This window comes from Trichosurus vulpecula, chromosome 8 (assembly GCF_011100635.1).
Source record: "Trichosurus vulpecula isolate mTriVul1 chromosome 8, mTriVul1.pri, whole genome shotgun sequence".
In the NCBI taxonomy this organism is placed as follows: domain Eukaryota; kingdom Metazoa; phylum Chordata; class Mammalia; order Diprotodontia; family Phalangeridae; genus Trichosurus; species Trichosurus vulpecula.
Genome location: NC_050580.1, coordinates 175,940,801 through 175,968,534, shown reverse-complemented (window position 1 = coordinate 175,968,534; position 27,734 = coordinate 175,940,801). Strand labels below are relative to the sequence as shown.

Genomic DNA, 27,734 nt, shown 5'->3' with positions numbered 1-27,734 from the left:
GGAGAATCAGTAGTGCCCTGTAGGCCACAGAACCTGGGCATCTGAGTATTTCGCCAACCCAGAAGAGAGAGACAGAGACAGAGAGAGAGAGAGGGAGAGGGACAGAGAGACAGACAGACACAGAGGGGGAGACGGACAGGGAGCGGGGGGGGGGGGGGGGGGGGGGGGGGGGAGGGAGAGAGCACTGTGTAGCAAAGTCCCTGAAGGGAAACTGCTTGGTGCTCTCCCACTTAACAAAAGGACCTTGCAAACTTTGAAAGGTCAGAAGATTTTGGACATCCTAGCAGTGTCTTCACAGGGAACCAAGGACAAATGAGACAGCCTGAGGAAAGGCAGTTTGAGGACTCTACAAAGCTTAGCAGAAAGCTGTATCATGCCATGCCTTTATAAGGGCACCACAAAGGAGAGAAGAATTTCCAGCAAAAAGATTTCCAGGAGATGCAAGTTACCCTTATTGCTACTAGGGCAAATGGCTCTAGGCTTGGGATCTATTTCTCTGGATTCTATATGTACTTGTGGGAGAATGTGCCCTAGGTTGGAGGGATATTTTGGATCTACTGGTTTTGCCGTACTGCTTCAGTAAATACCTTTTCCTAATTGATATCAACTGATAATCACTGGGGGAAGCACACCAATATCAGCTTACAAGCTATACTTAGAGAAACCACATCCCCCCTCTCCTAGAACCCTGAGGGAAAAAAGCACTAAAGATTCTGGGTACTCAACTTGCCAGTGCAGTGGAAGCTAGGAGACTGAGCCCCAGAGCATGTGCTCGAGGTAGGACTCAAACTCATGTCCAAGGCGGCCTCTCTGTACATCTACCATAGCTCTTAGATTATAAGCTTCTTGAGGGCACAGTCCATGAGACTCCACAAATACCTGTTAAATTAATAACTGAATTTAGTTCTTTATTTACCCCAGGCATCTTTTCCATTAAAAGGTAAAACAAGGTACAGGAACAAGGAAAAGAAACCAAAGCAAAAGCACAAGTAGTATTAGATCTCACAAGAGTCACAAAGCTAGCCATTGTTTCAAATAAGACCAGAATTTGTGCCATATCCCAAATGCTCTTCTCACCAGGAGTCCCTCTGGCTGCATGGGGGAGAAATACAGACGATATAGTGACGGGCCCAGTTGAAATCTTCACCTAAAGGCAGGGGTTGCTCAAGAGTCCAGGAATGTGGGGAATTATTAACTTTTCTTATCCAAATATGTCAAATCACTCCTTGATCCATGGCTGATGATTGTGGCAGAGTAGAAAGCAGTTGTGCTAAGTTTGGGAAGACAGGAAATCTTGCCCCTTCATCTTGGCTGGCTGGTAAGATCAGAACTTACTGGAATAAAGGGTCATAATCCACTTGGGCACACGGAGGAAGCTGGGCACATAAGAGGCCAGCCAGGCCAGTCTGGGAGCCTCAGAAAATGCTGATTGCAGGGATAGGTAGTCAAAGACAGGGCGGCCTGAAGCAACAGGAAGGAAAACTGGGCTAGAGGGATTAGACTTTCAATCCCCACCCTTGAGCTACCCCAAACCTTGGAAGTGGGAGCAGTGGGAGATAAAGAAGGGAGGAAGGGACAATCAAAATAAATGGTGGGAAAGGGAAGTAGAAGAAAAAGGGTAGAAAATGGATGGGGGAAGAAGGAAAGTTTGAGAACATAGGGACATTTCCCCTTTCGTTCCCTTGCCCCGCAGCTTCTCACCATCCACATCCTTAAAGCCATATTTTCGAGCCAGATCACAGGATGGCAGAACTCGACCACTCAGGCGCAGAATGTCAGGATCTGAGGACAGAAAGCTCAATGCCTACAGAGTGAAGGGGGCAGCCTAACGTGAAAGTATCTACCTTAGGAATTTCAGAAGGATGAGTTTCTAGCTCCATGGCTAGCAATGTCCTTTTGCCCCTTCCTTTTAGGGAGACACCCTCTAGTATATAATACCTCCAGGTCTGGGGATGTTGATTATATTGTTAATCAAATTACGTTTATCTACCCAATACAGTTCCCAAGGTCTCTAATAATATTATTATTGGCCTCCCTCTTGCCCCCAAAAGGCAGGAGAACAACCCAGCTCTGGCTTGTGTTAGCTCTACACATTGCCATGATGTTTTGGGTAGCACATCCTCCAAGCCCCGCCACCCCCATCCCATTGATTTACCTGTTGCCAGGGCCACCACACATTTGCCACTCAGCTCTGGGGTCTCCCCATCTGGAACGCGTTTTTTCAGCTACAATGCATGATCAGAAGATATGAACTGTTAGTCTAACAGCATCATCCCAAGTCTACCTGTTACTGTCATTCTTCTCAGTCCCGCCTCAAGCGGCCAAATCATGGCCTGGTTAGGGTTGGAGAAGAATGTATTCTCCCCTCAGAAAATCTTCTGAGGAAGGGCTCTTCCTTGCCCTTTCCTCAGACAATGAAGTAGAGCCCCATTATGCTGCTTTCCAAGAGTTACTACTGCCTTTCTTCTAGGTCACAGATTTAGAGCTGAAAACATTTTAGTAGTTTTATACTCCAACCTGTTATTTTGCATAAGAATAAACTGAGGTCCAGAAAGATAAAACTACTAGCTCAAGGCTACACAACAGGGATTTCAACCCATGTTCTCTGACTCCAAATCCAGCTCTATTTACAAATCCGTGTTAGACTAAATCTGTGAGAGCAGAGACTATGCCTTACCTAAATGTTGTACCCTTCCATAGCCTTACCACAGTGCTTTGCGCACAAAAGGTTTAATAAATACATGTTGAATGGAAGTTGAATTAACTCCCCTCAAGGCTGAATCTAGTACGGCTCCTTGGGTTCTGTGCCTATGTATTAGGTGGATAAATGACCACTCCCATGCCCTTTTCTTGCGAACCACATCTGTCGAGAAGCCCTCTTCCTTGTTCACATGTTCCATCAATAGCTCTGTCTTCACCAACCCTGGCCAAAGAGACACATAGGCAATACCGTGGCGTTGTAGCTCATGGGCACAATCTGCAGCCAACCTATCACACTATAGAGGAAAAAGGATAGAAATGAAAGCCATGATCCTTTGTCTTCATTCCACTACTGTTTTTCCAGCTTTATCTATAAATGACCCTGCCCCCAACTTCAGAACCTTCCCTATCAAAAAAAACAAACCCCAAACCCTCTCCTACTCAGAAACCCTTAAATTATTTCCCTTTCCACAGCATAAAACCCCCTTAACTGCAGGAAAGAGTCTGGGATATGGGTTTTTTTTTGTTTCCTTAAGAGACCAAAAGGGAAGGTCTGTATATGAAGGGCCAGAGCTATCTTTCCCAGTATGATCTGGTGATAACCCCTTCCTTGAATCTTGCCAAGCTTTCATCTCCACCTCCCAGCCACCAGGACCTTACCCCTGCTTTGCCCACCCCGTAGGCTACGTTGAATAAATACTGCATTCCACCAATTGAGGAGACGACCACGATGAGCCCTCGACCGGCAGGCACCATTAGCCTGGCTCCATAAACCGAGCACAAATAGTGGCCTCTGAAGGGAAGAAGAAGTGAGGTACAGGTGGTAACAGTGCCTAACTACGTGCTTTGAGTGCTGTGAAGAGCAGGTAGACAAGGGCTTAACCTCTGGGGACCCAAGCAATGAGTTCTCACTTCTCGCTGTGGTTGGTGGGGCCCTCTAGAGGATACTTTATTAATCTTGCCTTCAAAGAAGCTTGCCTAGACAACTCAGACTCAGGTCCTCAAAGACCTCCAGAAAAGGAAGCCCAATTGCAGCCCTTGGTCTCCTATTTTAGAAGACCTCATTTCTTACTTTCAGGATGTTCTTGCTTGTATGGAACCTATATCCCTTCAGTTACACTTCCAATCCTTCTTTTGATCCTAATTAGACACGTGAAACAGGGTTCTAAGCACACTAATAATAACAGTCAGCATTTGCAAAATGCCCTAAGGTTTTTAAAAATACTTTGGGCATACACTATCTTGTTTAAATCTTACAATAACCCAGTGAGACACCTGCTTTAGGCATTATTATCTCCATTTTACATAAAAAGGTAATTGATGGCCCGCAAGGGTGACTTGTCCAAGGTCACACAGGTAAGAATGAAGAGCTGTGACCTGAATTCAGGTCTGCCTATCTCCAAGTCCCACAGTCAAGCCACATAATGTCTTTCAGTAAAGCGGCAAGTAGATACAATTTGTGCATTTAATATCCAGAATAAGCTTGAAATGATATGGTTTCTACCTCAAATTTCTGATGTACCTCTATGTAATAGCAATACTGATGCAGTATGCTTTCCTCAATCCAACCTATGTGCGCTACTAAGACTGGACAGAGTGTACTTATTTGATGGAGAGGGGGAAGATGTAACCACATGCTAATTCTCAAATGAGCAGAGGTTTGATAGATTTCTATAACTCTGTATTCTTTACAACTTAAAAAAATGAAACAAAACCCACAACTAACAAGCAGACTGGAGGGGAGGTAGGTGTTTTCTTGACCTTCTTAATTTGGGGGGCTTTCTAGAAGGGTGTTAGTAAAAGCAAGTAGATGGGAGGCTGAAGGCTCTCTCGCATGGATGAAAGGTACACTGAAGAACAGGTGAGGCCTCTGAGTGGTGAGGGCAATGGGAACTGAGGGGAGAAGACAGACATGGGGGAACAAGAAGGCAAGCAGAGGCTGATGAGGAAGTAAAAGGATGGGTAAAGTTCTGAACTACCAGACTAACTGAAAAGAAGGACAACTGGTCCCTTGATTATAGGGTGGATCAGGAGAGGTAGTACTCACCGGAGTCCTACGTTATTGACGTCATCCCATAGAGAGGTTGGGCATTCCCAGAATGGCTTGTTCATATGGGAAAGGAGGGTCTAAAAAGAATGAGGAATGAGATAGGAGGTGGGGGGGGGAGTTGGGGTGGGGAGTGCATGCAGGAGGGAGTGTGCCTCGAAAGGCAGAAGAGTCTCAAATATAGAGGGATGGGAATTGGGGCAAACAGGGTCTAAGGGTCAATTAAAAGAGTCAAACCTGGAGTTAGAATGTTAAAAAAAAAAGTGGAACCATTGGTAGGCCAGGGAAAGGGGGGCGGGGGGAAGAGTTGGTGAACGGTACCTGGACCGCAGCATAGGCATTGTTAACTAGTACATCCAATCTCCCGTCTTGTTCTCTAGCCACCCTTTCAAACAGGCTCCGCACCTCATCTTCCTGGGTTGAGTCACAAACCACCGGCACACATCGACCCCCTCGGGATTGTGCCTGAGGTGGGATGGACACAAGAGTCCCATGAATCCATATCAGCACCCTCTGCCCCAGCACTGTATTTAGGTATAAATCACAGCAGGTCCCTCCTCCGTACTCAATTAGTCCTAGTTCTGAGGCCAGCAGATCTGGGTGAATGGAGTAAGGCTACCCCCTGGTGCCTGCACAAGGAATTGCAGATACAGAGAAAGGATTCCTGAGAATTCCAGGGTTCTTAAAGGGGTACAGCAAATTAACTGTATGGATTATAGCTGCCATTGCAATTACAGCTTCAATCCCATGGACACATGGAAGCTGACTCTCTTTTAGGACACTTTGATTCCTCATGACAAAGCAGAAGGAAAAAATGTTTGGGAGCCACTGTTCTGGGATCAACTCTAAACTCTTGTTTGGTGAAGCTCATTACCACCCAGTCCCATCCTATCTTTCCAGCTTTATTACAAGTTACTGCTCTCCACACATTTTGTAGCCCCAGCCAAACTGATCTTGCTGTTCCTAACATGATAGGTCACTTTGCCTTCTGGTTCTAATAACTATAGCAATTTTTATTATCATTTCTTAGTTGCATTTGTCTAGCTTTTTTTTTTAATCATAGTTTTCCAAGATGCCACCTCCCCAACAATTCTTAAATTGTATTTCCCTGGTCTGCCTTGCAGAAGTTTTTTTTGCGTGTTAGATATATTTTTTTTTTACTATTTTTGTCTTTTAATTTTTTTTTCTATTTCCTGCTCTTGAGGAATCACTGATTTCTGTTTAATCTAATCTAATTTTCAGGGAGCTCAGTATTTGGATAAGATTTACCACTCTCTCTACTAAGTTACTTGTTCTCTAATTTTTTTCTCAAGAGCTTTTAATTTTGAAATCTCTTGCTTAATTTCTTCTAGGCATTTATATGTACTCCTTGTGGAAAACCCATTTTGTTTCAAAAAGTTTCTCCTTTTTGAGGATCTCTATATTTGTAATAAATTTTTATACTGGTTGTTTTCTTTTATTTACTTTTTTTTATTTATTCACTTTATTTATTTTTTATTTATTCATTTCTCCAGTTTAGTTCCTGAATTGGGGCTTTTTGCCAAGGCCAGGCCTTGTACCTGTACCTTGTACCTTGTACCTGGCAGCTGTACCCAGCTGCACTTTTGAATGGTATGATTGACCCTTGGTCATATATTGTCCTGTGTTCACCTCTATCTCCTGAGTCATGGCTCCATGAATCTTTAAGATTCAGAGCACTTGATCTTCTAGAATCTAGAAGGATTTGTTCTGTAAAACTTGGACTTAGTCAAAAGGCTGCAGCCACACACCTAGAAGGCCACATGTAGTCTTGATGCTGCAGGTTTCTCATGCCTGTTCCAGATTCTTAAGACAGAGAGTATGGGGCCCTCAAACCTGAGGGGAGGGTGGAAGTCCTGGTCTGAGGACTGCCACAGTATTGGTCATTGTTCACTAGACTGCTGTTTCCTGGGGCTTTCCGACCACTCTGACTTCTTGGGGGAACCTCCTGCTCTTGCCGTCTCTGGACACAGAGCCTTCCAAGTCTGTATGTGGTCCATCTATGGTTCCACTGGGCAGCTACTCTATGCTTGTAAAAGGACCCTTTGTGCTTTTGGGCTTCAGATTGATTTATTGTGGAATTGTGGAGTTAAAGTATCAGTACTGTAGCTTCACAATGAATTTCTTGATTATTCAGTCTGGTACAAACTTCAGGATTTTGCTGGAATAAGTATGTGGGAGCTGGGCAGTCTGCTTCCCACACTAGCAGCCATCGTGACTTGAAGTGGTCTCCTCTTCTGCCTTTATACTATTTCCTTTGGAGAACCCACCAGCTGTCATGGGTTTATCATCTCTAATGCAGATGATTCTCAAGATCTATTTATCTAGCCAGAATCTCTCTCCTGACCACCAGCATCACATCACTGACTGCCTAGCGGACATCTCAAATTTAATGTCTCATAGGCATCACAAACACAGTATGCCCAAAACAAATCATTATCTATTTCCCCAAACCTTCCTCTCTTCCACACTTCTCTATCATTGTGGGTACCACCAGCCTCCTAGTTACCCCAGCTGGTGACCTTGATGCCTCACTCACGCGTCTGACCTGTTGCCAAGCCTCGTCATTTACCTTCACGATATTTTTCACATACCTTCCCTTGTCTACAAACAACTACTAACCCAGCGCAGGCCCTCATCATATCAACCCTTCCCTTTGAGATTAATTCCCACTTACACTGTATACGTCTTATACGCACACGTTTTTGGTATGTTGTCCTCCCTATTAACAGGTAGACAGACTCCTTGAGGATAGGGACTGTGTTTTTTCCTTTCTTTCTATCTACAGCACTCAGCACAATTTCTAGCACAGAATCAGGGCTCAATTAATGTCCACTGACTACAATTATCCTCGGAGATTCAGCTACCAAAGTGATTTTCCTAAAGAGAACATCTAGCAATGCCATCCTCTCCGGCCCACTCCACTAACTCCAATGAATCCTTGTTATCTCCAGGATCAAATATAAAGCATCCTAGTATTATCTCGACAGGACCACGATGGCTTGTGTCTGCGCAAATGAGGCTGGCAGCAAATTCACGAGGCTTTAAAGGAAACTAGAGCACTTTGGGAATGGAAGAAAACGTCTTTCAGCAACCGAGAGCTATGAGTTACCTCTCTGCCACGAGCTCAAAGTTTGAGCACATTTCACCCTGGCCTCTACATGTACTTGTGGGGGGATGTGTCACAAACATTTAGGGGGAGAGGGAATTTTTTTTTTGTATCAACTGTTGTTACCGGTCCACTTTGGTAAATGACTCTTTCTAAAAGCCACTTGACTACAGATTCTCGGCTGATAACTGGGGGAGAATCACCACCCCATACACACCGCTAAGAAGCAGGAGCTCCTAGAACCCTCAGAGGAAGATGAGACTCATCTGGGAGAGCCCGTTGGGATAAGGCCCCTAAGGGCCCATACACCTGTGGTTACCTGCTTGGAGTGCAAACTACCGGAGGGAGGGAGGGGAGCTTCCTACTGTTTGACTTTGATTCTCCAGTGCCAGTACAGAGTTCAGTAACTGCTGGTTTGACTGACTGGCCCTTGGGGAGTAATTGACGCCAAGGGTGGTGCAGAGCTCACCTCCTGAGCCGCGGCCTGCAGGGTGTCCTGTTTTCGGCCTGTGATGTAGACGGTGGCTCCTGCCTCGCACAGCTGCAAGGCGATGCCCAGGCCGATGCCCCTCGAGGCTCCTGTCACCACACATACTCGACCCTTCAGGGAGCCTAACATCGTAACGGGGGGAGGTGGGGGTGGGTTAACCTGCCAAAGTAAAGCAATCGAATGCACCCGCGGCTGCAGAAGCGTCGATGACCGAGAAGGCCCAGGGGCCAAAGGGGAGGCCACGGCAGTGGAGGAGAGAGGGCACTGAGTACGCAAGGGCTTCGCACACCTCCTCCCCCGGCCCAAGGGGCCCTCGCACAGGGGGCACCAGGCTAGGCACACGCCCGAGGTGCCCCGGAGCCCCCCAGTCCAACCCCGGGAGGCGCAGCGGCAGGGATCAGCTTGAAGCCCCAAGGAGAGAAGAGCGGGTCACCTGCACTCGCAGCTGCAGCCAAGGGCTCGGCACCCGGGGTTACTCAACCCAAAAAGACGAGAGCGCCTCGGAACCTCCAGCTACGTGGCAGAACACCCTGGACCCTGACCCGTTGAGTGCGTGGGCGGGGCTCAGCCGGGGAAGCTGTCTTCTGGTCACCTGAGCACGCAACCTCAGCTCCCGGAGTGTGGGGGAGGCAGAGCGGGGGTGGGGGGGGTACCTCGAGGCCAAGCAGAAGAGCTCGCCTCGGAACCTTCAGCTACGTGGCAGCTACACTGGACCTTGACCCGGGGAATGCGTGGGCGGGCTCAGCCGCGGAAGCTGCCCGCCCATCATCTCAGCGTGCAATCCCCGCCTCCGCCCCCCGGGTGTAGGGGAGGTAAAGGGGAGGGGTTCCCCAGCCCAGGCGGACGAGCGCGCGCCTCATTTAACTGCATTGCTGAACACCGGGATCCGGGCTCGAAAAGTGCGTGGGCGGGGCTCGGCCGCGGAAGCTGCCCGCCGTCACTTGAACACGCAGCCTCAGCTGGAGGAAGGGGGGGTGTTGTAGGGGAGGCAAAAGAGGGAATACCCCCAAGCCCAGGCGGACGACTACGTTGCTGAACACCGGCACCCGGACTCGAATACTGCGTGGGCGGGGCTCGGCCTGCCCTTCCCCTCAGCACGCAGCCTCAGCTCCCGGAGTGTGGGGGAGGAAGAGCAGGGGTGGGGGGGTGGGGTACCTCGAGCCTAGGCGGACGAGCGCGCGCCTCGGAACCTTTAGCTGCGTTCTCGAACACCGCGGACCCGGGCCCGAGAAGTGCGTGGGCGGGGCTCGGCCGCGGAAGCGCCCGCCCGTCACCAGCGCGCGCAGTCGCCGCCTCCGCTCCCGGGGATCCTCGCGCCCAGCCCACTAGCGCGCGCCTTGGGACGGTTAAGTGTATTCCAAAACACCTTGGACGCTGGCCCGAGGAGGGCGAGTACGGGGGGCGGGGCCCGGCCGGGGAAGACGCCCCCTTCCCCCTGGGAGGCGGCCGTCGCGGGGCAATGACGGAAGCACCGCGGCGCCGAACCGCCGTGGAGAAACGCTTCGAGGAGCGGCCTTCGAGCTGGGACCGCGACGCTCGAGGGAACGTGGCCGGGGTCCCAGGGTCACCTCTGCGCGTGCTCCCATGGGGGTGCGCCCACACCTGCCCCAGCGAGCCGGGCACCGCCGGCCCGGCAGGGGCGTGCGGGGCCGGGCGCGGTCGGAGCAGGGCCCTCACCCGCACCCTCGGCCGGCTCCCAACCCGCACCCTCGGCCGGCCCCCGAGTCGCTGACCTACTTTCGCCGGGCCCTAGAGGCGCTGAAGGAGACGCCCGAGAGCGGGGAGGAGCGCGGTACGGGGCGGCATGGGGCAGAAGCCGGGTCCACTGGGCTAGTCGGAACCGGCGTGGGGTGGGCGGGACCGCAGGGTGGGTGCCGGTAGCTTGGGGCAAGGTAGCCTGTGATTCTCCTGGGAGGGGGTTACTCTGTGGGGGGCCCAGAAGGGAGAGGCAGCCCGGGGTGTTGGGGAAGGGACTGAAGGAAGAACCTGGAGAGAGGAGGGGGCTTGTGTGTTTATAGTTCCCCAATCTCCCTCCCCTCACCAAAAGGAAAAAAAAAAAGACTTTTTTTTCTTTTTTCAGAGCTTTTGATACATAACGTGTTGAAGGAATTGGAGACGCAGGCGGTGGCCTTGGCCACAGACAGGGCGGGCAGCGCCATGCTGCAGGAGCTCTTGTCCTGCAGCCCCCCGGCCCCGCTGTGCACGTTGCTGGCGGCTCTCCTACCTCACTTAAGCTCCGTGGCTTGTCACCGAAGCGGGGCCCACGTGTTGCAAAGTATCATGCTGCAGCTGCCCCGATTTCCAGAGGCTCTCACTAAGAAGGAAGAAGGAGTCGTAAAGGATGGAGACCTCGAGAGTCTGGAGGAGCTGGTGCTGAAGCTGGCATCAGAGGTGCGTGATGCCTTAGTCCTCTACAGTGGAGACACTCATGGCAGCTTCGTGGTCAGGACTCTGCTACAGGTGTTAGGGGGGACAATCTTGGAGTCTGAGGTAGCCAGACCCCGAGGTCCCCAGTCACTTGGTGAGTTCTCTAGGGGAGGGAGGTGGTGTTGGGGTCATGATGAGATCCCTCGTGGTTATTTTCGGGGGGTGGGGGGCGGAGTTCTCATCCTAGTTTGAAGTCACCTGGAATAGAGGGGAAAAAACAAGCAGTCTCCCCAAACTGTAATATTTTTCTTTCAGTGAAACCCACGTTTGTTCATTTGCGGAAATTCAGTCTTTTTGAAATCGGTTTGGTATTTTACGAAGACATATGTTCTTGCCTTAACTTCAGATGGCCAGCGGGCCCCAGTTCGGGAATGGAAGCCAGCCAGTTTTGAGGTTCCTGATACCTTCTTGAGTTGCTTACAAGAACTGAGTTCCTGTTTTCTGAAGGATATTTCTGGTGAGGGGACTGAGAAAGGGCTTAAATCAGTAAACAGAACAAGAGAACACATTTTGGGGGCCATTAATGTGGAAGGGAGGCACTGCCCCAGTCACTTGATGGGACCTATGCAGGTATTAGCTATGACTCTCACTGAATCTTTTGTTTTCATTTCTTACTCTGTTTGCTTTTGAGGAATGAGGGTAGAAAAGTCATTTGAGTCAGAAGTTGTGTATGTTCCTATCCTGTTCCACAGTGTTCATCACTGACAAGGTCTCCAGTTTCTGCCTCCAAGTAGCACTGCAGGTACTGCATCGGAAACTTCCCAAGGCTTGTGGCTGTCTTTGTGATTCTGTGATCACATACCTGAGTACTCGAAATTCTGCGGCTGATAGCAGGTTAGAGGAAAGTTTCCAGTCTTCACAAGTTGGTGGTCAGGATGTATTGTGGTACACAGGATGGAGTAGAATTTATTTGGATTTATTGCCATTTCCCTGTCCCTAGCCCCTTGCTGCTATTCCTACGGGACCAGACAAGCTCCAGACTACTAGAACGGGTATTGCTGGCGTCAGAACCTCCACAGCTACAGAGCCTCTTTGAGGATCACTTCCAGGGGCAGCTGCAGTCCCTAGCGGCCCATCCAATTGCTAACTTCCCCTTGCAGCGATTACTTGATGCTATTACCACCCCCCAGTTGGTAAGTGTGATGGGATAGAGGAGAGCAGGATTGGGGAAAGCCTGGGGAGTTGGGTTAAGGAGGTGGAGTTGGGTAAGAAAGTTTAATAGTGCTTTGAGGAGTGGTCTGCGATTCATTGCATGTCATCTCTTACCCTCAGCTCTCCCAAGTGTTTGAGGAGTTGAGTCCTGCTCTGGAAGCTGTGCTGGCACAAGGCCACCCAGGTGTAGTCATTGCTTTGGTGGGTGCCTGCCGTAGAGTTGGGACTCACCAGGCCCAGATTCTGCAGTTGCTGCTGGAGGTAGGTGAGGTATAGTCTAGACCTCTGCTATTCCCCTATTTCAGATCCCCCTCTCAGGCCTTCTCTCATATTCTTTTCCCTTTTGGCTCCAAGGGCCCTCATGGCCTAACAACTCTCATGGAAAGAAAAATAAGACTTATAGAAGACACGGGTATAAGCTAGAGCTCACTGTCCCAAACAGAAAGCAATATTTTAGACTCAGAAGGGATCTTGAAGGCTAACAAGTCCAACCCCTACCCATCCAAGAATCCTTTTCATGGTAGTGCCAAGTAGTCATCCAGCTTTTGCTGAACACTCTAGTGAGGGGAGACTTGCCACTTACAAGGCAATCCGTGGCATTTTCTAATGGTTCTAATTCTTGGAAAGCTTTTCCTTACATTAAGCAAGAATCTCTTTTTCTGCAATGTCTCTCCTTTTTCCCAGTTCATCCTTGTGGGACCAAGTGTAGTCTCTCCACATGACAGTTCTTTAGATACTTGAAAATAGCACTAGTTCTTCAAGTCTAGTGTCCCCACGTGACAGTTCTTCAGATACTTTCAGATACCTGAAAATGGTACTAGTCCTGTGCATTCTCAGATAGTGTGTTCTTTGTTTTCTTTGTTGTTCGCCCTTTAAATAAGAGAGATTTTTAAACTGGGGTTTGTGAACTTTTAAAAAAAATATATTTGACTTTCAATATAATTGACTTCTTTTACAATTCCACGTATTTTGCTTTATATGTTCAAAAACATTATTCTGAGAAAAAGGAATCCATAGGTTTTGTTACATTGCCAAAGGGGTCCATGACCCAAAAAAGGTTAAGAACCTTTACTTTAGATGCTCTCCAGGTTGTCAATATCTTTCCTAAATTGTAGCACTTAACTGAATAAAGTTACCTAACTATGGTCTGACCAGGGTAGAGACTAGCAGAACTATCATCTCTGATTCCGGACACTATACTCCTCTTAATTGCAACCAAAGATAACATTAATATTTTTGTCTTCCGAGTCTCACTGTTACCTTAAAGTTTGCAATCTATTGACACCAATATCCTCCCCTACTTCCCACCCCTAATCTTTTGTCACATGAACTGTTGTCTTAACTCTGCTGCCCTCATACTGTGTTTTTGAACCAGTGTGCGGAATTTCATATTTATACCAGGTAAAATTAATCTAATTAGATTGGGTTCATTTCTCTAGCCTTTAAGGATCTTTTTGGATCCTGACTTGGTAGTGCAAGGTATTCATTAGCCCTCCCAGTTTTATGCCATCAGCAGATTTGACAAGCATGCAATTCGTGCTTTTATCCAAATCATAGATAGCATGTTGACTGATGCCAAGCCAAGGACAGATCCTTTGGGTGCCCTACCACAGATTTCTCCATAAGGGTAAATATGCTTTAAATGTTTTGTCAAATTGTAATAACAGCAGCTCTCAAAAATGTTGGCCTTAGGACCTCTTGACACTTGAAAATTATTGAAAACCCCCACAAAGAGCTTTTGCTTATGCAGGTTATATTTACTGCATTAGAAATTAAAACACCTTAGTATTATTATGAAAATAGTTTTGATCTTGAAGATCCCCTGAAAGGCTCTCAGAGACCCCCAGGCATCTGTAGACCTCACTTTGAGAACCACTGGTCTGTAGCATTCTCTACTTAGCCGATTTAAAAATGAAATGAGATTATAACTGGCATCGTCTATTCTTGAGGTAGCCATCCTGGCACTTAGTGATTACCACTTCCCTTCCTAACTCCTTATAAACCCCTCATTTAATAATGCATTGTAGAATCTTGCCATTGCGTGGCACATAATTTGTAGGTTTCACCTTCTAACCATTTCCCCCACTTTGGTAAATCATGATATTGACCCTTCCCTGGGCATTTGTCCTACATTCCCATTCCCCATAATCTTTGAAGTATCACATATGTTGGTCCTGTCAGTAGTCACATGTATGGTTCATCCTAGTTTATCACTGAATTTGTTAAAAGCAGTTGGGTTTGCTTATATTCTTTTCCCTTAGCTTGCATTCTCTATTCCCCATGAATCATTATTGTTCTGTTCTCTTCAGTCCAAAGATCTTTCTTTTTTGGAAGAGAAAAAGTACAAGTTTTCTTGCCAGTCCCTTAATCACACCATTCACCCTGGGCATTGGTCTTCTTCCTCGTTTTGTCTTCTTCCTGCCCTCCACCATAGCAAAAAAAGAAGCCCATTTTGTTTTTCTCAGCATTCTTCTGCAGCAGCCTCAGTTTTTATTATGGACTTCAATACTCCTGATGTTCTTCTTTACCTGCTCTTGTTCAGCTGTCTATTCATGAAGCCCATCCCTTGATTAACTTCTTAAAGAGGCCTATTCACTGAATGAGTGTTACCTCACTCAAAGTGAGAACCTGAAAAGATCTTAGCCTAAAAGGGCCAGGGCCTCCCATTGCATCCTGGGCCATCTCCAGTTATCCTGGTGAATATTAGGCCACTGGACCCAGATGGCTCTGGAGGAGAAAGTGAGGCTGGTAACCTTGCACATCCCTCCCTCCCTCAAATTAAAGTCAACTGCAGGTCTCGTCATCATTCTGTGATGTCATGGTCCTCTTTGAGAACAAAGGACAAACACAACAACAATAACAAAGAATTCATGAAGCAGAGTGTCTGACTCATAGGCACTTAATAAAGACCTAATGATTGATTCATTTAAAAAAAATCTGAGTTTGGTGATTGTTCCTCTGACAAAGTCACAATATTTTTAGACAGTTTCCTTTTTAAAGAATCATTTCTTCTTTTCTTTAGAATTTTATTTTTTAATTACTTCACCACCCCTCTCTGATTTTTTTCTACAAAATTTTCACATTGATTCCTGCCAGTTCTTTCTCTGAATTCTTTAAAATGAGATTTTCCAAAATCAAGGGTGTGTCAGACTGCCTGGCCTTTCTTTTGTATTTTATACTGAATTCTAAGATTGGGTGATCACTTGTTTGCTTCTTATCATATCTACTTCCATTTTAAGTTTCTCTTTGTCAGAACCTTTTCCAGAATAGCAATTTCCTATTATTTTTATTACATTTTTAAGAGCGAAGTCATTTACGCAAGTCAAGATTTTATCAGCTGCTTTGCTTTTTTTTTTCACTTTTCCCAGTGAGAGCTTCATCATAGATCCAGCTAAGCTGAATTCTCCCATCATTACTAGATCATACCTCTGCTGAGTTTGTGATGTTTTCTAACACTTCTAGCCTAATATACCTCCTCTCTAGGTGGTCTACAGTATATTCTTATGACGATATTGCTTCTGTTTCTCCACTCTTGGTCCTTACTCACGTTCTTTCACCACCATGTTTCTGCCTACAGATGTTTTAATTTATCATTTTTGTACCTTTTGAATAAAGGTCATTCTTCCATACTCCTATTTCAGTCTTGACATATTCCAATCCTGCCAGGTCTGCTCAAATTTGCCTTTCTGTATTAGTATCTCTAGTTTACCCTGTTTATTACTCATCCTTTGCGCATTAACATAAAGACAATTGAAGCCATGGAGTTTTTAAAAAATAAGTTTTTATTGATTTCTTTTGTTTTTTTACATTACCGTAGTTTCAGTATCATTCCACCTCTTAGGGAGCCATCTCTTAAAATAAATAGTATTCTAAAAGACCAAAAGAAGAGGTAAAAACGTACTTGATCTATACATTGAAAAAGTCTGAAAATATGTGCAGTAGTTACACATTTGGACCTCCCACCTTTGCAAAGGGGTAGGTTGGGAGTATTTTCTTATATCTCTTGAGCACACTTGTTTCTCATAATTTTGCAATACTCACTTTTGATTTTTAATGTTTATGGTTCTTTACATTGTTGTAGTCATTGTCATGTACAATTTTTTCTTGGCTCTGCGTACTTCACTCTGCATTAGTTCATGATGTATTCATCACATTCATTTTTCTTACAGCACAGTAATATTCCGTTATGCTCACGTACCACAATTTCTTTAGCTATTCCTCAATTAAAGGACATATGATTTGTTTCTAATCCTTTGCTTTCACAAAAAGTACTACCATAAACATTTTGTTGTATATTATTAATGACCTTCTTGGAAGATAGCCTAGTAATGGAATTATTGGGCCAAAAGGAATGGATATATTAGTCACTTTATTTGCATAATTCCAAATTGTTTTTCAGAATGGTTGTGCTGATTCAGAGCTCCACCAACAATGCACCAGTATGCCTATTTTCCCACAACTTTTCCAACATTGACTGTTGCTCTCTTTTTGCATCAATTTGTGCAGTAAGAGGTGAAGTTTCACTGTTTTGATTTGCATTTCTTTTGTTATTAGGGATTTGGAGTATTCTTTTATGTGATTGTTAATAGTTTGAAGTTCTTTTTCTGAGAATTGTTTGTTCATATCCTTTGAACACTTACCTATTAGGGAATGGAAGCCATGGAGTTTTAACTTTGTTGTTCTTTGATATTTTCTTGTGAATACTCTTTTTTTGCTGTCCTTTCCGTGTTACTAAATGCTGTGGCTATGATATATGGTTTGGCAAATATGTGGGCAGTTTAAAGCACTCTTGATCAGATTTGAAAGACTTCCAAGTAAATATATTTTATAGGCCCTTATAAGAAACATTCCATCCCCAGCCAAAATCTACCATTCTTACATTTTAAATCATAGTTTAGAAATCGAAATCTCATTCTCTTAGCTGTTCACTTCCTAGATCTTACCTACTTAAAGTTCACAGTAGTAATGAAAACTCCTTGCACCCTCAAGATCTTCAGTGTCTTCCTCAGAATTTCATAATTGTCAGTGCTTTCTAGTTTGCTTTTGGCAGGATTATTTATCCCCACGTGAAGCACTTTGAGTAGGAAAGGTCATCAGTTTGACAAATCCTGGGAGGTTCTCGGTTGTCTAGGGTATGTGCCCTGGAGAGAGAACAGATTTCTTCACTGTTAAAAATGTCAGGCCAATGAGTAGCTAACTTTTTCTTTTCCCTGCTTCTTCTGGCTATTACTACGTGACCTGTCTCCTAATGGAATCTGTGGTTCCACATCATCTTTTAATGGAACACAAGAAGCTCCTTTTTGGGAGTTCCCAGCTTTCCCTTCTGCTGCAGGAATAGCATTGTGTTTGTTATTCGGCTCCAAATGTTCAATAGTCATTTTTCCCTTCCTTCTCCTGTGTCACATGCTCTGAACCTCCAGCTTCCTGATAGGTTAAGATTCTACTCTGCTTCCCTCTTTATTTCTTGAAGCTTTTCTTTCTTTTTGTTTTTGTTTTTCATAGAAGATTTTAATTCCTTGATAACCTGAAGGTCAAGGATTTGTTTCTTTAGCCTTCTATCTCCATTAAAATAGAAACCAATTTGTACCTGAGTACCTTGGTATTGGTAGAAATGATTTTGCACAGTCTGTCCACATGTGAAAGGCATTGCTTCCTCACCTCTCTCTTAGAATTTATAAAGGGATGGAGACTGGACCTGTGATTTTATTGTTCAGAGAACTTTACAGTGAGGAAACTCACCACCAGTACTGTTGGGTACCTTCTTAGTCCAGGAGTGATTCCTAGGGCATGGAGTATAAAATTAATTGTTCATAGAGCTAATATGTGTCAGAGATGGGCCTGGAACCTGGGGCCTTCTTAGCTTGAATGCCAGCTTTCTATCCATTAGGTTTGTTGGTTGGTTTTGACATTTTTGCTGGCAGCTTTTAACTAAGCCTGATTTGATTGGCAATTAGCATATTCCTGCCAGGTTTTTTTTCCCCTTCCCCTTTTATTTGTTTATTTATTTATTTTTAGTTTTTAACATTCATTTCCATAAGATTTTGAATTCTAAATTTTCTCCCCCTCCTCAAGATGATGTTCAGTCTGATATAGGCTATACAGATACATTCACATTAAACATATTTTAGCATTAGTCACATTGTAAAGGAGAATTAGAACCAATGGGAGAAACTATGAGAAAGAAGAAACAAAAAAAAGAGAAAGGAAATAGTATGCTTTGATCTGCATTCAGACTCCATAATTCTTTTTCTGGATGTGGGTAGTTTTTTCCATCATGTCTTTTGGAGTTGTCTTAGATCTTTGCATTGCTGAGAAGAGCTAAGTCTGTCAGTCATTGCACAATGTGGCTGTTACTGTATGCAGTGTTTTCTTGGTTTTGCTCACTTCACTTAGCATCAGTACATGTAAGTCTTTCTCGGTTTTTCTGAAGTCCGCCTGCTCACCATTTGTTATGGAACAGTAGTATTCCATTACGTTCATATACCACAACTTGTTCAGCGATTTCCCCATTGATGGGCATCCTCTCAATTTGCAATTCGTTGCCACCACAAAAAGGACTGCTATAAATATTTTTGTACATGTGGGTCCTTTTCCCATTTGTATGATCTCTTCGGGATACAGACCTACAAGTGGTATTGTTGGGTTAAAAAAGGTATGCACAGTTTTATAGCCCATTGGGCGTAGTTCCAAGTTGCTCTCTAGAATGGTTGGATCAGTTCACAACTCCACCGACAGTGCATTAGTGTTCCACTTTTCCCACATCTTCTCCAACATTTATCATTTTCCTGTTTTGTCATGTTAGCCTGCCAGGTTTTAATGCAAATAGAAGCAACTGTGAGATATCTTCAAGGAATTTTATTACTAGTAATGCTGTATATGTAAATCTTAATTTCTCTCTGCCATCCCTTTCTTTTCTTCTTCATGTCTAGTTCTTCCAGTGCTCAGATATATTCTTGTGCTTCTCTGGCTGCTTTGCTTTCTAATTCCCGTTAGCAGGGATTTTTAACCCTTTTTATTGTCATGGACCCCTTTGGCAGTCTGGTGAAGCCTATAGACCCTTTCTCATAGGATTTGAAATGCATAAGAAAGTTCATGCACCTTAGGTTAAGAAACCTTGCCTTAAAGTATGTGGATAAAGAGTTTGCAGACCCATGGTGTATCCCTCCTCTTCATCCCTACAGGCGTTCCACTGTGCAGAACCCCCATCGAGGCAGGTGGCATGTGTACCCCTCTTTGGCTCCCTGACAGCCTATGAGGTGTACTATGGACTAGAGGAAGAAGATGTACCTTCTGAACACAAGGTGAGATGGGAATTCTGAATGGCTAACAGAAGCAGATACCCTGATTCTTAGGAAGAAACTTGTATTTTAAACCCTTGACTGTAGCGGGTTGTAAAGTTCCTGACTTTTCTGAGTTAGAAATAACTGGAAATGGGGCTAGACCCTCACTTGACATTTCTGACCCCAGATTTAATATTAATTTTTTCACCAGCTAGAGGTGGCTGCAGCTTGGCCCCTGGGGGAAGTGACTGTTCCTGGATCACTGTTGCTTCAGCACCTGCTGCACTTCTCAATCCTGGGCCCTGTGCTTCCAAGTCTGACTTCTATGGAAGGACCACAGCTTCTGGCCTTGGCCCAAAGCCCTGCTGGTTCCCATGTCCTGGATGCTGTGCTAACTAGCTCTACCGTGACTGGAAAACAGCGTCGCAGAATCTTACGGCGCCTCAAGGTCAGGCTTCCAGCATCCTTCTTTCATTTCTCTCCTATTCCAAACTTCCAATTTTTCAAATAAGATGCTCTTCCAATTACCTGGCTGTTTTGACAGAAACCTCTGACCACTTTCTGTACCAGAGGACACATCATGTTGTAGACCACTGTTTCTCTCCCATGCCCTCTTTACCTTCCTCACCTGAGCTGTCCTGAGACCTGTTTCTCCTGTTTTTCCCTCCCCAGGGACACTATGTGGCTCTGGCCTGCAGCCGTCATGGCAGTCGAGTGCTGGATGCCATCTGGAATGAAGCAACTTTGGGGACTCGTAAGGAGATTGCTGCTGAGTTGGGTGAGTGCCTGAGCTTCTCCTTGACCATCCTTTTTCTCATCCAAGGCATCTGAGCACCTGTGGGAATGGGGTTAAACTCTGTACTTGAGGTCTGCAAACTTGTTATTTGCAGCCCAATTTTCCTTCTCACCTTCTGGGCTTTGGGGGAGTGAGATGTCAGCTTCATTCTAGGATTGCTTCAGGGTAAAAAGGAGAGAAAGGGAGCCTTACCCTAGGTAAAGTCTTTGCTTCAGGCTTGGGAACCTAGCTGCCTGGTGATTTTGATGTTAGAAGTGGTTCTCTTCACAGGGGAACAGAACCAGAAGCTGATGAGAGATCCCTTTGGCCATCACGTGGCCCGAAATGTGGCACTGGGCACTTTCCTGAAGCGACGAGGAGACTGGGAACAGCAGCAAGGGGCAGTAGCCAAGCGGAGAAAAGCCCTGAGCACCGTACTTGGAGACTGAGGTCTTTGGACCTGGGCATGGAGCAGTGCTGGGAGGGGCAACTGGCTTAGTTTGACTGAGAAATTCTAATAGTAAATATTTTTATATTTTTATTGGAAATGAGATTTGTGTCAATTTTTTTCTTTTCTTTTTTCTTTCCTCTGGGAGGGAGGAGGGTGGCATTAATGGGAAAGGGGGACATACTGGGAGGACTCGTCATCAGGTCCGGGATGCTCAGGGATAGGGAGAAGAGTTGGTAAGGAATTAGAATATAGCCCCTTGGTCAGTGGTGGCTACTGTAGCTGGGGATGATGGGTACAGGGGGCCTTCATGGGAACCATAGAAAATATCAGGTATGAGCGTTAGTGGAGATTATGTCCAGTTTAGCAGCAGGTGTAAATAAGGAGATGATGTCCTCCGTTTCATGATAACTCCATCGTTAGCCTAAGGATGGGGTAGAGTACTTAGTAGGCTTGGAGCCGGCGTTGACGCTGCCACTGCTCAGCACCTTCCACTACGTGGCGAAGAGTGGATGCGACACCCAGTAGCATGTTTCCCAGGCCGTGCAGCAGCGTGGAAGTCCACCGCAGGAGCTCTCTAAATAAAGAAGTTAAGGGAAGGCAATCAGAGGGGTGGAGGCCAGGAGTGGTGGTGCCACTGGCCAGTCTTAGGGGTGTTGTTCACTGACCTGAGCACCTTCTTGGGACCAAGTGCTTGAAAATCACAGCTCATGGAGTAGAGCCCGTAGAATGTGGCCTTGACGTTAAGGCTGCCAAAGAGGTCCCGGGGGTTCTGCTTATACACATCAAACGTGATGCTGGCAATGTCCTTGCTGTGCTTTGGCTTCTCCCGGCCCAGGCCATATGAGAGCACCCCACTCTAGAAGAGAACCATTATGGTCAATAGATCCTCCTGACAAACCACCCCAAATTCCCACAAAGTCCAGGCTTCGATCTACAATCCCTGGAACTTCCATGTGGGAGCCCTTTCAGATTGTCTAGTTCCCCACAACTCTTTCCCTTGTGTCACCTAACTCACCTATCCACCTCTCCATCTTAGACCATTCCCCTGGGATCCCTTTTAGGTTAAAGTAGCAGATAGTAGGCTCTCCCATCAGGGATAGGAGGGCCAGGCAGGATGGTGGGGATGTGGGGGTGACTGCATGTGTCAGGTGACACAGCATCCATGTGTGGGACACTCACTCTGACAGGGCTCCAGTTCTGTCCCTCCTCTAGGACCATCAGGCTTGTGTCATCCTCCAGCATCTGGAAGAATTCTTCACTCTCCACACTTGTCCCATCCTCCTCCAGCACCAGTGTTAGCACACCACTCAGTAGCAAGGTCTCAAGTGCCTACCCAATAAGGAGGTAGGGAAGAAGATACTGTCAGGCACTCCTCTCTCTTCAGCATCCTTAGTAATCTGTTGGCCAGTCTCTTTCACCATCCTGAATCCCACCCAGCCTTAAATATCACTCTTGCTTTTTTTCTCCCCCCTCAGTCCTTCTTCTGTGCTACTCTTCTCCAGCTTCTGTTTTCAGCCTTCATCCCCAGCCACCTCGAGGACACATCCTTTCCCCTACCTGGAGCTCCCTCCTTCACCTCTTCCATGGGTTCTTCTGTGGTTCTTTCTACCTCTCCCCTGCAAAGACTTGCCAAGAACTACTCTAGAGTCAAGTGTTTCTGTTTTCTCTTCCCAGCAAGAGCATTTGCATTTCCAGGCTTTCCCTGCTTTTAATAGTCACCACCTCTGACATTTACTCTGCTATCACACACGCCTCTCCACCGTTAGCTTTCAGAATGTCAGTACCAAGAGATGGTCAGGCCCTTTAGAGCAGAGGAGTCAAATATGAAATCTGCTGGCTACACTACTCACAAAGTGCTGCCCAAAACAGATTAAAATGTCACTGGGAAATAGCAAAATAATAATACAATAGAACACAGATAATGTTAATATGAGGTTTTCTAAGTCAGTAGGTAGACAGTAGGGATCCTTACTATGAATGATTTAGTGACCCCTGTTTTTATTTGAGTTTGACACCATTGTTCTAGAGATTACCTTGCCTATTTCCCTGCCGATGAGCATGATAGGGACAGTTAGGTAGGCGAAGGGCCTGAAAGATCTGAGGTCAACTCCCAGCCTCAGACGCTTGCTAGCTGGTCAAAGTCATTTAACCTCGTTTGCCTCAGTTCCCCATCTGTAAAATGAGCTGGAGAAGGAAATGACAAACCTCTCTAATACCTTTGCCAAGAAAACCCCGAATGGGGTCATGAAGAGATGGACACAATTGAACAACGAGAGGCATGATAGTCCCTAATTCAGTTTGGAGGGGCAACATGGTACAGTGGAAGTGCTGTTGGTTGAGAGCCAAAGGATCCGAGTTCAAGTTTAGACTCCCTCTAACCCTTAATATCTACATGACTTTAGACAAGTAACAACTTTTCTGATTTCTGTTTCTCCTTCTATAAAATAAGGAGTTTGAGCTAGGTGATTTCTGAGATCTCTTTCAGCTTTAAATCTGTTCATGGCAAGTGTCTCTTTAGGCTTCTCTTTGCAACCTGGCTTCCAACCTTGTTACTCAACTGAAACCTCTCTCCAAAGTCACTGAAGTTCTCTTAATTGCCAAATCTGATAGCCTATTCTCAGGTCTCATCTTCCTTGACCTCTTTGCAGCATTTGGTGCCGTTAAGCTCCCTTTCCTCCTGGATACTTTTGCTGGGCTTTAGTGACTACTATCTCCTGATTCTCCTTTGCTGCCTCATCATCAATCCCCTGACTGTGGGGTGTACCCCAAAGTTTTGTCCTGGTTGCTCACTTTCTCTCCCTCTCCTCTTCCCTTTCTCTTCTCTTCTCTCCCCTTTCTTCTCTCTCTCTCTCTCTCTCTCTCTCTCTCTCTTTCTCTCTCTTTCACCTGCTCAGCTCCCATTAGTTTAATGATCTTAATCTGTGCAACTGATTCACCAACTGACCTTTCAAACTGGATGTGTGACACTTCAAACTCAACATAAACTTTCTTTTTTTCTCTTCACCCCCACAGACTTACCTCTCTTACCAAATCTTCCTATTTCTATTAAGTGCACCAACAGCCTTGGCATTATCCTCGACTCATTCTCCCTTATCCTATATAGTCGAGCAGCTGCCAAATCTCACCATTTCTACCTCAATACTTCTTGTGTCCATCTCCTCACTCCTTACACCTTAGTTTAGCCCTGCTGGCCTGTTGTAACAGACTCCTAATTGATCTCCTTGCCTCAAGTCTTTCCTTGCTCCAATCCATCTTCCATACGGATGACAAAAGTGATTTTGTTTAAGTACAGATCAGACTGTTACTCCCCTACTCAACAAACTTCAGTAGCTCCCTACTGCCTCTAGGATAAAATATAAACTCTTTCATTTGACTAAAAACTCCATACCAATAGGTTGGGGTTGAACTATCTTAGCTTGGGAAAATCCCATAAGAGCTGAAACTAGGTAGCTACCTAGGGCATTACACAATGGGAGGAGAAATGAGATAATATTTCTTTTAAAATCCTTTACAAGTGGGTCCCAGCCTATCTGTTCAGCCTCACTATACATCATTCCCCTTCCTACTCTTAATAGTCCAGCCAAAGTGGATTTCTTTTAGTGCCCCATACAGTATGACCAACCTCAGGTTGCTATGCCTTTTCTGGTCATCTTCCATACCTGCAATGCAACCCCTCTTCAGCTCAAGACTTATGTCAAGCAGCAACTTCTATTTACATGCAGCCTTTCCTGGTCCCACCAACTGCTGGTGCCTTCCCCAGCTTGTATTTAATTATCTTATATTTATTATGTACTTATTCTTATATACGTATATGTTGTCTCTTCCCTCCCTGCCCCCCTGCCCCAACAGAATGTCAGCATCACTTGGCACATAGTTACTTAATAAATGTTTGTTGGGTATTTGATTGATTCTTAAACTTAAGGTAAGAAGAGTCTACAACCACTCCTGCCAGTGTTTCATATCCCTCACTTTCACATTGTCTTTTAAAAATCTTTTTAAATTCTCCATTTATTAATATATTTTTCTACTTTCATTTCTATTGATGTTTTGTTTTTGCATTACATATAATTAAAGATTATTCCTGATTTGTGGTAAAACTAACAATATAGTGGAAGTTGAAAGTTCATGCAACTGAAAAAAGACAAACAAATCTATCTTCTCCTTCTTCTACTCTCCACCCCATTGGGGAGGGAAAAAAAGCAAATTTTTTTGTAACAAATATACCTTACCAAGCAAAACAAACTCCCAGTGGCTGTACCTAAAATATCTATGTCTCATTCTGCACTCTAAATTCATCATCTCTCTGTAATGGATAGTTTGTATATTTGAGTCTAACTCATACTGTCTCATGTTCTCACCATTCTTTGGCCAAAGGACCCAGATCTATGGACGACAGACGTTCAGGCCCCACTCACTTTGTCTAGCAGTTCTTGGCGGGTGGCAGCTGTCAGACCTTTTCTAGTGGTCCGTTTATGGTCACAGACACGGAAGGGACGCTGGGGTGCAGAACCTGAAGCCAACACCCGACGACCAAACTCAGAACCCATGCTGGACACTGACCTGAGAGTCAGGGGAAAATGTCAGAAGTGATCAGCGCAGGGCATAGTGAGTAGGGCCACAAGTATTTGGGGGTGAGGGGAAAGTGGGAGAGATGGTTTTGAGATAGGCTTAGAAAAGAAAAGATAAATATATCATAGGGGGTAGATGGATGAGGTGGGAAGAGGTGGTGCTGGGTGGGAGGGACACTTTTCAGTGTGGCATGGATGGGATAGCCTGGATGGTGTACCTGGGGGCATCCAAGAGGGGATATTTCTGTCTAGCCCATAGTCCAGCCTATACCCCATATTTACTTTACCTGATGTTGGGTGGGGTGGGAGGGTAGGAGAAGAGAAAGGTTAATAGGAAAGGACCTACCTGAGCAGGGAAGTAGGGTTCAAGGCTGAGATATAGTCTTTGGCCTTGCTGTATTCCATGATGAGGTGAGGTGATGGTAGAACAACTCCGTCCTACAGTTTTCTCTAGGGGACTCCTCCCTTAAAGGTCTGGTTCAGAATCGGGGGCTTGGTCTGACTCTCAGCAGAGCTGTTGTTGATTTCTATGACCCGGCCTGGGGTTTAAACACTAGAAGAGGTTGTGGGGAATGAGTCAGGGTCGGACTCTGGCCCCCATGCCTGGACAGGAAGTAGGGCAAAGTCCAAGAGGGCTGGGACTTGGGGGAAGAGAAAAGGGGAGGGGCCTGGGGGGAGTTGGTGGAATCTGGTGGGACCTTGATGTTCTTGAGCCAAAAATGGGCACTGAGAGTAAGAGGGAATTGGGAAATGGGAACATAGTGCTTATCTATCTGTTTCTTTGGAGGTCACTCCTAGGGTCAGTTTCTGCCCGGTGATCCTGCTGGGCCCCCAACCTACGCTTCCCCCACTAACGGCCCTTAGTTTGTTGTAGGGATTTGCTTCCACCTGCTGGAAAAGTTAAAAACTACAATTTTCAAGGAAACATGGGATGGAGAAGCGAGGTCTGCAATTTGAGAAGTCTACAGACTTGGGCAACATGAGTGATTTGTTGTTAAGGCATTTTCCAGTCGTGCCCAACCTCATTTGGGGTTTTCTTGGCAAAGATACTGGAGTGGTTTGCCATTTCTCTCTCCAGCTCATTTTACAGATGAGGAAACTGAGGCAAACAGGGTTAAATGACTTGCCCAGGGTCACACAGCTACTAAGTGTCTGAGGTCTGACGTGAACTCAGGAAGATGAGTCTTCCTGTCTCCAGGCCCAACACTATATCCACTTTGCCACCTAGTTGCCCTTAACATAAATGATAGCTGATAGCTATCTAATGTGAATAGAAAGGTTTATATCACTTGGGGGTAGGATGGCAATTGAAAGTAAAAGCCTGAGTGTTTTTAGGAAAGTCAGAATATGAAGGCTCCTGGGCTGTGTAATATCAGCCTGTCTATAATAGTGCTTACTATCTGCTAAGGCTGCTGGGGATACAAAGAAAGGCAGAACCAGTCCCTGACCTCAAGGAGTTCACATTCTAATGGGCGATACAATATGCAAACAATTATGTACAAGATAAATTAGATAAATGGTGCTGCATCTGGGATAGCTAGGGTAAAGCACAGGACCTGGAGTCAGGAAGACTCCTGAGTTCAAATCTGGCCTCAAACACTTATTAGTTGTGTGACCCTGGGCAAGTCACTTAGCCTTGTTTGCCTCAGTTTCCTCATCTGTAAAATTATGTGAAGGAGGAAATGGCAAACCACTCCAGTATCTCTGCCAAGGAAACTCCAGTCAGAGGACACAACAACAATAGAGGGAAAACATTGGGGTAGGGGTGGAGAGAGAGGAAGGAAGAGAAGTTTTCTTGGAGAAGGTGGGATTTGAACTGAGTCTTAAAGGATGCCAAAAGGCAGAAAGGAGGGAGATCACACCAGGCATGGGTAATTCTCCCTAAAATCCGGTCCTCAAGCTCTGGCTTTCTCCCTTTAACTTCCAAACTTTCTTGTGTAAACGTGTACTTAGATTAGGCATCAAGAGACCTGGATTCAAATCCTAACTGCTCTGCTTACCACATATGACCTTGGCCAACTCACAACTTTTTGGGCCCCTGTTTCCTCATTAGAACATGGGGGTGCTGCACTAGTTAAATCTTATGACCTGAGAGAGGCCTAGGAATCCTCTCTGTCCATTTCTCCAACATACTATATAGGCCCTTGAGAAATGTTGAATCGAATCTCCAGTCTTAAATTTTCTTACATAAATGCCAAACCAGACAGCTCACTGCCCCTTCTATTTGCTGACTGTGCCATTCCACATATGACTTCCCCCTCCTCTCTACTTTATCCGAATCCTACCCACTCTTCGAAGTCTAATTCAAGGACCACCTTCTCGATCTCAGAGGACATTTAGGAATTAGGTCTATTATTATTTGCTGACATGTGTGTGTCTTGTTTCACACAGACTTTAAGCTCCTCAAGGCCAGGGACTGTGTTTTATACCCTTTCAAAATATCTTCCACAGACTATAACACAAAGGCTTGTACATGGTGGACACCCAGTAAATATCAGTTGAGTTGATCTGAATTGTTTGATATGACATGAGCCTGATCCAGAGAATTGGAGGTTGGGAGGCGGGTCACCTGTTGGAGAACTGGAGAACAATGGTGTGGAAAGACAGGACGCCAAGATTAGGAGGCCACAGTGGGAGAATGGATTTGGATTCCCTTTTCTGTCTTTCTTTCCTCCCCCACCCTTCCTCACACTGAAGGGAGATGTAAAAACTAAGGA

The 27,734-nt window shown here is 45.6% G+C and overlaps 3 protein-coding genes across 4 annotated transcripts; 1 reads left to right on the top strand and 2 right to left on the bottom strand.

Annotated features, from left to right (window-relative positions):
- Positions 1-882: 882 nt before the first annotated feature.
- DHRS1 (dehydrogenase/reductase 1) lies at positions 883-9,782 on the bottom strand. 2 transcript variants are annotated; one of them, XM_036735922.1, is made up of 9 exons: positions 9,520-9,782; positions 8,344-8,523; positions 5,069-5,212; positions 4,748-4,827; positions 3,361-3,493; positions 2,859-2,996; positions 2,156-2,225; positions 1,702-1,782; positions 883-1,461 (listed from the first exon to the last, which is right to left on the bottom strand). In XM_036735922.1, the coding sequence occupies exons 2-9, from the start codon at positions 8,491-8,493 to the stop codon at positions 1,325-1,327; spliced, it is 933 nt and encodes a 310-aa protein (XP_036591817.1). In that variant the 5' UTR covers positions 8,494-8,523; positions 9,520-9,782; the 3' UTR covers positions 883-1,324. The 2 variants fall into 2 exon arrangements, with proteins under 2 accessions (XP_036591817.1, XP_036591816.1); XM_036735921.1 differs by lacking the exon at positions 9,520-9,782 and adding an exon at positions 8,798-9,076.
- On the top strand, positions 9,650-20,549 carry NOP9 (NOP9 nucleolar protein). Its single transcript, XM_036735920.1, has 10 exons — positions 9,650-10,156; positions 10,445-10,885; positions 11,138-11,248; positions 11,484-11,625; positions 11,732-11,924; positions 12,064-12,204; positions 19,125-19,244; positions 19,435-19,671; positions 19,896-20,001; positions 20,290-20,549. The coding sequence occupies exons 1-10, from the start codon at positions 9,949-9,951 to the stop codon at positions 20,445-20,447; spliced, it is 1,857 nt and encodes a 618-aa protein (XP_036591815.1). The 5' UTR covers positions 9,650-9,948; the 3' UTR covers positions 20,448-20,549.
- CIDEB (cell death inducing DFFA like effector b) lies at positions 20,521-25,626 on the bottom strand. Its single transcript, XM_036735923.1, has 5 exons — positions 25,364-25,626; positions 24,865-25,009; positions 21,629-21,778; positions 21,115-21,305; positions 20,521-21,023 (listed from the first exon to the last, which is right to left on the bottom strand). The coding sequence occupies exons 1-5, from the start codon at positions 25,420-25,422 to the stop codon at positions 20,891-20,893; spliced, it is 678 nt and encodes a 225-aa protein (XP_036591818.1). The 5' UTR covers positions 25,423-25,626; the 3' UTR covers positions 20,521-20,890.
- Between the last annotated feature and the right edge of the window lie 2,108 nt (positions 25,627-27,734).